This window comes from Rattus norvegicus, chromosome 18 (assembly GCF_021556685.1).
Source record: "Rattus norvegicus strain SHRSP/BbbUtx chromosome 18, alternate assembly SHRSP_T2T, whole genome shotgun sequence".
Lineage (NCBI taxonomy): Eukaryota > Metazoa > Chordata > Mammalia > Rodentia > Muridae > Rattus > Rattus norvegicus.
In genome coordinates, this window is record NC_141551.1 from 26,362,107 (window position 1) to 26,370,955 (window position 8,849).

Below are 8,849 nucleotides of genomic sequence, written 5' to 3' on the forward strand. Positions count from 1 at the left end.
CAAAAATAAACCAAACAAACCAATCCCCCAAGAGCATTTCTATCAATCAGGCTCTTTAAATATATTAAACACCTTCACTATCTTCCTGACAGGAAAAACTATAAACACTAGACCATATCAAAGTAACACCACCACCAACCAAAAAGCTTCATGCAAGTTCCCCAACAAATGGGGCGAGGGCTTATCCTGACTCTGTTGCCTAATGTGGATCCTGCTCCCCTCACTGGGCTGTCTTGTCTGGCCTCAATGGGAGAAATGACCTAGTCCTGCAGTGACTTGAGGTGCAGGTTCCCCTTCTCAGAGGTGAAAGGGAGGATGGGATGGGTTGAAGGTTCATGTGGAAAAGACTGGGAACAGGTGTGAGGGCTGCAACTGTGAATAAGTTAGTTAATTAATGGGGGGAAAAGTAACAACACGAACAAAGACAAGTAAGTCATAGCCACCGAATTAGAAGAGTCAATCTTTGCACAACTTTGTGTAATTAAATGTTATCTAACTATGTCAGTGCATACAAATAATCCCAACAATCAGCAGACAGATAAAATCTTGAGGTCACGATCACATGGGTTGGATCTACATAGAGATTTGGAAGCTAGTAACAAAAGCCAAACCTTTAAACCAACAAAAGATATTTCAGTGGAGACATATATTGCTTCAAGTAAAGGACTCAGTGATCCCCAAATTTTATGACTGAAATATGTGATACTATTAAATATTAAAATACAAAACAATTTAAGCTACAATGATGCCTTCTTTTTGAATTGTTGAATATCAACTATATTTGGGAGGGAGAAAAAATCCCCACCAGATTTGATTGTTTTTAAAGGCAGAAATATCTCTAGAAAGTTGTTTGAAAAATTTAACAGTTGACCAGGTATGGAGATGTATACCTGCCATCCCAGCACTCTGGAAGCACAAACAGAAGACTACTCAAGGCTAGTCTAGTTTACAAGGTAAGTTCTAGGTCAGTCAGCGCAATCGTCTCAAAACACCTATACACACAAAGGCAAAAGTTGCAGAAAAAATTTTGACTGGTGCTGAAATTTTATAAACAGTAGTTAAAATTTATGAGGTTTTGTTGTGTTTGGTCAGAGTCTCATGTTATCCAGGCTACCCTGACCTACTAGAACTTCTGAACCCCTGCCTCTATGTCCTCTTATAAGCTAAGATTCCAGAAACATACGTTAACATCCAGTTTAGTTTACCCAGAGGCTTAAGGATATTAGGTAAATACTCTACCAACCAACCTTTATCTCTGGCCTATGGTTTGCTTTTTTGGTTTTGTTTTCTTTTTTTTTTTTTTTTTTGGTTCTTTTTTTTCGGAGCTGGGGACCGAACCCAGGGCCTTGCGCTTCCTAGGTAAGCGCTCTACCACTGAGCTAAATCCCCAGCCCCTTGTTTTCTTTCTTAAGGAAATGTCTCATGTAATTTGGGGTACACTAGAATTCCTGATCCTCTTATCTCCCCATTTCTAGTTGGGAAAGGTGTGAGACACCACACTAGCTATAGATTTTACTTTATATTTGAGCTGGGTATGACAGGAGGATCAAATTCAAGACTATCCTTGATTCACAAGTTCTGGTTCCATAATGAAGAACCACTAAGATTTCTAGGTCAAGCTGGGCCAACAATGAGTTCAAGACACATATTCAGACATATTAAGAAAATTGAAAGGTTGGTTGGGAATGGCGGTGTACACCTATAATCCTAGCAACTTGATAGGCTGAGGCAAGACAATACCTGTGAGTCTGAGGCTATTCTGTGTGATTATGGTCCTGCCTTTAATAAATACCAGGCAGAGTAGTGGTATTCTGTATGGAGTATGGCTGTAATTCTAACCTCCGGGAAGTAGTCAGCTACACGGTAAGTTATAGCAAGGACTATAGAGCCAGACTGTTGTAAGAACAAAAATGGATTAGAGAGATCACTTATTGATTAAGACGATGCAACGCTGTTGCAGAGGACCTCAATTCAGTTCCCAGTACAAGGTGGCATGCAACAGCTCCATAGGGATCCATTGCTTCTGACCTCCAAAAGCACCTGCATTTACACACACACACACACACACACACACACACACACACACACACACACAAATTAGGGCCAGTAAGATCAGATAAAGTTGCCTGTTCTAAAAGCCTTATAATCTGAGTTTGATCCCAGGAACCCAAAGAAGAACACCAACTCCACAAAGATGTCCTCTGACCTTCGTACCAAAAACAGTTAGAAACAAAAGTATAGGCTGAAGAGTCGGCTCCCTGGTTAAGAACTTGTTGCTTTTGTAGATAACCCAGGCCTAATTCCCAGCATTCACAGTAACTCACAACTACCTGTAAAGTCCCAGTCTCTGAGGATCCAATGACTTCTGACCTCCAAAGGCACCAGAAAAGCACATGGTACATACATACATGCAGGCAAAACACTGACTGATACACACAAAATAATGATGTTTAAGAAAAAATTTTTAGGGCTGGAGAGATGGCTCTCTATTCCCAAGGTCCTTATTCCTAACATTTGGAAGGTTAAGGCAAAAAGAAGGTTCAGGCCAGCTAGGGAGGACTACATTGTGAGACACCCCCCCCAAAGCCCCCCCCCCCAAAGAAAAGGAAAGCCAGATATAGTGGTGCATACCTGTAATCCCAGAATTTGGGATTTGAATCCAGGAAGGAGGTGGGATCAAGAATTCCATCTCAGACAGCTTTGGGTGGTGAGGTAGGGGACAAACTTAAGTCTTAGCAACTGTAAGACAGACTACATGGTGTGAACCAATGAGGTCTTTTCCTCTTTTTAAAAAGCATAATCTTGGGCTGGAGAGGTGGCTCAGCGGTTAAGAGCACTGACTGCTCTCTATTCCCAAGGTCCTGAGTTCAATTCCCAGCAGCCACATGATGGCTCACAACCATCTGTAATGGGATCTGATGCCCTCTTCTGGTGTGTCTCAAGAAAGCTACAGTGCACCCATATATAATAAATAAATAAATAGATACATCTTTTTAAAACATAAATTTTAGTAGTAAAAACCAACAAGCAAACAACAAGGCAAAACATATATTACTAGCTGACTCTCAAGCAAAGTAACAGAAGAAACCAAGTGGTATCAACTTTTGGCTGGGCCTGGCCGCTCATGCCTTTAATCCCAGCACATGGGAGGTTGAGGTTTGGCAGGCAGGTCTGTGAGTTCAAGGCCAGTCTGGTCTATAGAGTTGAGTTCCAGACAGTCAGACAACCAAGACAATGTATCCAAAAAAAAAAAAAAAAAAAAAAAAAGAAAAAAAAAATCTTCAAAACTTTTGTGCTGTAAACAATACCAATCAAAAGAAGTATATAAAGACAGGTTGGAAAGATAAGCTAGTGTTTAAGATCATTGGTTGGGGCTGGGGATTTAGCTCAGTGGTAGAGCGCTTACCTAGGAAGTGCAAGGCCCTGGGTTCGGTCCCCAGCTCCGAAAAAAAGAACCAAAAAAAAAAAAAAGATCATTGGCTCCTCTTCCAAAGGACCTAGGTTCAATTCTCAGTACTCAGATGGTAGCTCGAAACCATCTGTAACTCCAGTTCTAGGGATCTTGCATCCTCTTCTAGCCTACACAGGTGTTAGACATATAATCGAGCAAAGCGCATACACGTTACAAAGTAAAACAAGTGATTAAAAGTATTTCTTTTGGGGTTGGGGATTTAGCTCAGTGGTAGAGCACTTGCCTAGCAAGCACAAGGCCCTGGGTTCGGTCCCCAGCTCCGAGGGGAAAAAAAAAAAAGTGTTTCTTTTAAAAAATATAAAGGTAATATACAAAAAGGAGAAAGTCAAAGGATTAGGATCCAGAATATTCAATAAAATACAATGCAATTACTAAAGAAATTTGACCAAACAAAAAATGAACCCCCTGCAAAAAATCATAAATTTCTCTACAGATATGCAATGCTCATACAGATATAAAATGCTCTTACAAAAAGAGAAAAAAAGAAAAGAGAATCAGGTCCAGCAAGATAGCTTACCTTGTTCTAAAAGCCCTACAACCTGAGTTTGATCCAGGAACCACACGGAAAGATATTACTGTTGAAAGACCCCATAGTGGCCATACCTCAGGAGTGCCACTCACAGAGCAGAGATTGACACGCTGCAACAGCATGAGGGTGTAAGTTTTTAATCCATGTACATGGGGTTGCTCATCCACGCAGGGAGAGGCAACCTCGAACCCAAAAAGCACAGGGCAGAGAGCAGATTTCAGCGACAGGGTTAGCTGGCCTTTTCTCATTGGCAGTACACAGGACAAAGGATCTGGTCAGGTATTGGCTGGCCTGCCCAAGGGGCTGTTCTTGGCTCAGTTAGATGCTTTCCTCATCCAGCCCTACACCTGGCCTTGGAGAGTCACTGGGAAAGAGCTAAGTCTTTTGGGGGGGGGTGGGGTGAACTGGGTGTTGGGGAGGGTCAGGATGACATCTTGTGGTTGTTCTTGGAATTTACCACAGGGAGGGGTAGGGGGGTCTTTCCCAGAACAGTTGTTATTGTTTTGTCTTAATCAGCTTAGTCAGAATTGCCTCAATATCTTGATCATCAAAACTTTATCATCTCACAGGGTTCCCTGACGTCAGATGTATCTCTCAGAAGGGTCACAAGTTTGTCATAGGCATCCTGACCCCCAGATGCATTTCTCAAAACCTTGTTTTCACAGCTTTGCTTTTCACATCTGTGAAGCTTTATTTCTTCATTCCCATACACAGTTCATCAGAGAAATGCATACAAAACAACGTCAAGGATGCCAGGCAGCGTTGTTGCACACCTTTATTCCTAGCATTTAGGGAGGAAGGTAGGTGGATCTCTGAGTTTGAGGCCAGCCTGGTCTACACAGTGAGTTCCAGGACAGCCAGGGCTGTACAAAGAAACAAAAAACAAAAACCCAAAACAATAAACAACTCGATGAGATGGCTCCCATTTTTAATTCCAGGTTGGAAGGCTAAAAAGGGGAAATCAGAGATCTAGGCCAGCCTGGACTACCTACCTACCTACCCACACGCGCACACACAAATTCCTCAGCTGATAAAGTCACTTGTCTCCAAGTCTGAAGATCTGACTTTGATCCCTATAAACCCACAAGGTGGAAAATCCTGCAAGCGGTCTTCTGACGCCCGGCCCCACTTACAGTATACATACACACATGCAATCATACAGTAAGCATAAAAGAAAATGAGATGACTTCTAGTATAGCTACTATAAAAATAAAGAAATATAGTGAAGCAAAAAAAGAAACTGGAGAGGATGGGGCTATAGTTAGCAGAGTACCTGCCTAGCATGCATGAAACTAAGGTTTGATGTATACTATGAAAACTGGGACTCAATGTATATGCCAGTAATCACAGTATTTAGGAGGTAAAGGAAACACCAGGAGTTTAAGGTCATCCTAGCTACATAGGGAGTTTGAAACTAGCTTAGCTAAAAGAAATAAAGGTTTGAGCCAGTCACAGTGCTCAGGAGGCAGAGGCAGGAAGATCTGAATATGAGGCCAGCCTGGTCTATCTACATAGTGAGTTCCAGGACAGTCAGAAAAGAAAGGAATGAAGGAAGAGGAAGGGAGGGAGGGAGGGAGGGAGGGAGGGAGGGAGGGAGGGAGGAAGGAAACAATCACCACCAACAAAGGTCCGAACTTGTCTGGGCCACCCCCCCCCCTTTTTTTTTTTTGCTGAGCATGGTGGCACATGTCTTTAATCCTAGCACTTACAAGACAGGGTAGAAGGATCTCTGTGAGTTGGAGGCCAGTCGGATCTACAGAGTGAGACTCTTGCCTTTTAAAAAAATAGATGGTAGAATCTTTACCCAGCATGCACCAAATTCTGAGTTCCACTCCCAGCACCTGTACTCCCCAAAATTTGGAGGGATAAAGAAATGACTCAGGGGTTGAGAGCATATTTTGCTGCTTCCACATAGACTCCAAATCTGTTCTAGAAACCCATGTCAGCCAGATGTTTCATAACTGCCTACAACTCCAGGGGATCTGATGTCCTCTTCTGGCTCCCAAGGGATTCTGCACTGATATGCCCAAATAACCCCAATACACAGATAAACATACTTAATTTTTGAAATAATAAAGAAAATGGTTTGGCAGTTCCTCAAAAAAAAAAAGAAAGAAAGAAAGAAGGAAAGAAAGAAAGAGAGAAAAAGACCTAGAGCTACCATATGAAGACCTAATTCTGTCCCAAGGTGGCAGTCCAAATGTCAGGTAATGAATATGTAGTTGACTGTCCATAGCCAGGAGATGTGCATTCTTGGATTTCCTCAGCCTGGGACATTACAGCCATGTCCAAAACCAAAAAGCTATCTGTACTTGTACGCCCTAAACCAGTGACTTCAATCTTCCTAAAGCTTCGTCCCCTTTTACAGTTTCTCATGCTGTGGTGACCCCCAATCATAACATTATTTTTGTTGCTACCTCACAATTATAATTTTGCTACCATTATGAATTATAATGTAAATATTTTTCTAGACAGAGGTTTACCAAAGTGTCACCACCCACAGGTTCCTCTGCCCTAAACCATTCACATGCTATTTCATTGCATTAGGTAATATAATCCAGAGATAATCTGGAGTATTCAGGAGGACAGGTGTTGGTTATATGCAAATATGGGATCTTATGTAAAGGAACTGAGCCACCACCATCTTTACCCCTCAAGGGTGCTGGGACTCAGTCTCCATGGGTATGGAAGGGATGGTTGGTTCATGTTTTCATCTGGCCAATACTAGAAAAGTATTCATATGTTACATGTGAATAAACCTTGAAGAGTGGTATGTTAACTGACTAAAAAGCTGGTCCCAGAAGACTACATATTATACCTAAAGGATAGCCAAGTCTAGGAAAAGTAGATTGCTCAGGGAAGAGAGGGAGTGGTAAATGTAGAGACTTTCTTATTTTATGTATATGAGTACACTGTTGCTATCTTCACACACACACCAGAAGAGGGCGTCAGATCCCATCACAAATGGTTGTGAGACACCATGTGGTTTCTGGGAGTTGAACTCAACCTCTGGAAAAGCAACCAATGCTTTTAAACTCTGAGCTATCTATCTAGCCAGACTTAGTTTAAAGATTAAAGAAACTTCTTAAATTGCAGGGACGGCTGCACAAGTTTGTGAAAATAGAAGAAACCACCACTATTTTCCCTGCCAGTAGGCTCATTTTATGCTTTATGATTTGTATTTTGGTAAAGCTGACCTCTACATAAAGCTTAAGGTAACTTAAGGAATACACTGAGGTGAAAAATACTTAGTCCTGGCTAGCCTGATCCCATATGTCTTTAACTCCAGTACTAAGAAGGCAGAGGCAGGCATTCTGAGTTCAGGCTAGCTTGGTCTACAGGATGAATTCTAAGATAACCATGGCCACACAGAGAAAACCTGTTACAAAAACAAACAAAAGAACAAAGAGAAAGATACTCAGCCCAACGGGTCAAGAAAGCAGATATCTGGGGTTGGGGATTTAACTCAGTGGTAGAGCGCTTGCCTAGGAAGCGCAAGGCCCTGGGTTCGGTCCCCAGCTCCGAAAAAAAGAACCAAAAAAAAAAAAAAAAAAAAGCAGATATCTGGGGTTGGGGATTTAGCTCAGTGGTAGAGCGCTTGCCTAGGACGCGCAAGGCCCTGGGTTCGGTCCCCAGCTCCAAAAAAAAAAAAAAAAAAAAAAAACCAAAAAAAAAAAAAAAAAAAGGGCAGATATCTTAGATTCCTTACCAGTTCTGATCCCCACTCCTCATAACAGAAGATGCTAAACACAACTTCTCTCGGATGGACCATGGTTCTGTCGGGCCAGTACTCAGCAGCTTGTGCTCTGGAAATAGAGAAAGCTCAGAAACAACCTCCGAACTAGTTCTGAGCCCCAGAACAGCTAAAAGTCTGATATAAACCAACACCCCAGGCAAATTGTGGAGTGGTAATTCTGGTTCTCAGGAAGCAGAAGCAGACAGATTTCTGTGAGGCTAGCCTGGTCTGCATAGTGTGTTCCAGGTCAGCCAGGATCAGTCACACAATAAAACCCTGTCTCAAATAAATCTTAAATTAGTTCGAACAATGTGAACTACTATTATCAATTATAATCACCAAATCTTGAGTTTTCACCATTCCAATGAAATATTACCATTATTGACCAGGGTGCTTTCATTGAATACACATTTATAGAACATTGTGTTTAAATGCCATAGCTTCAAGGTGTTCTGCTTCCAAAAGAAAAAAAAAAAAAAGAAAGAAACTGGCAGTGTTACGTTAAAATAAGGTTCTCATTAAAAAAAAAAAAGTTTTAAAATTGTTTGAACTCGGGCGTATTTCCCAAGATTCCAATCGGCCACCGGCTCCTACTGCCCACCTCCTTTTTTGCATAAAGTTGTTTACATCTCAGCCCCTCCCCCCAATCGTCGGGTATAAAGAGTTCGTTGGTGAAACTGAAAAAATGGCTGAAATACACGAGATGAGTTTCCCCCGGTGTCAGGAAACGCCTACATCAGCAGATAATCATTTCGACTGCTTCTCACAGCCTGGTTAGATAAACAAATGAGTCGCTGGCCACTTCATACTACCTTTATGTTTTACCCCAGAGAGCGTCTAGCACACAAAGGCTTCCTAGGCTGTTTTTCACCAGCTTCCGATTCCTCCCACCACTGTTAAAACCCCAGGTGGTGGTTCTGAAAGCGACGTGAAAGGCAGGTGTCTGAGTTTTGCGCTCTCTAACAACCCACTCCTTCCGCTCCTTTCGTGCCTGAGAAATGGAATGCCTAGTCTGGACTCTACAAAGGCCTTGACCATAAAAGCTGCTCCGATACTCACTGCCTGTCCCGGTCGCCATTTTGGCTCCGACGTCTTCAACGATTGCGACAGAC

The 8,849-nt window shown here is 42.2% G+C and overlaps 1 protein-coding gene across 44 annotated transcripts in view; it reads right to left on the reverse strand.

Annotated features, from left to right (window-relative positions):
• Positions 1 to 8,833, reverse strand: part of Brd8 (bromodomain containing 8) — a 48,382-nt gene extending 39,549 nt beyond the window's left edge. For 24 of the 44 annotated variants that reach the window (XR_015642214.1, XR_015642213.1, XR_015642209.1 and 21 more), the window contains 2 exon segments: positions 8,797 to 8,833; positions 7,711 to 7,807 (listed from right to left, as the gene is read on the reverse strand). Coding sequence is in view for 15 of the 44 variants with exons in the window: in XM_087592485.1 (XP_087448611.1) it covers positions 7,711 to 7,807; positions 8,797 to 8,815 (116 nt within the window). In the remaining 29 variants the exon portion in view is untranslated. 44 annotated transcript variants of the gene reach the window in all.
• Between the last annotated feature and the right edge of the window lie 16 nt (positions 8,834 to 8,849).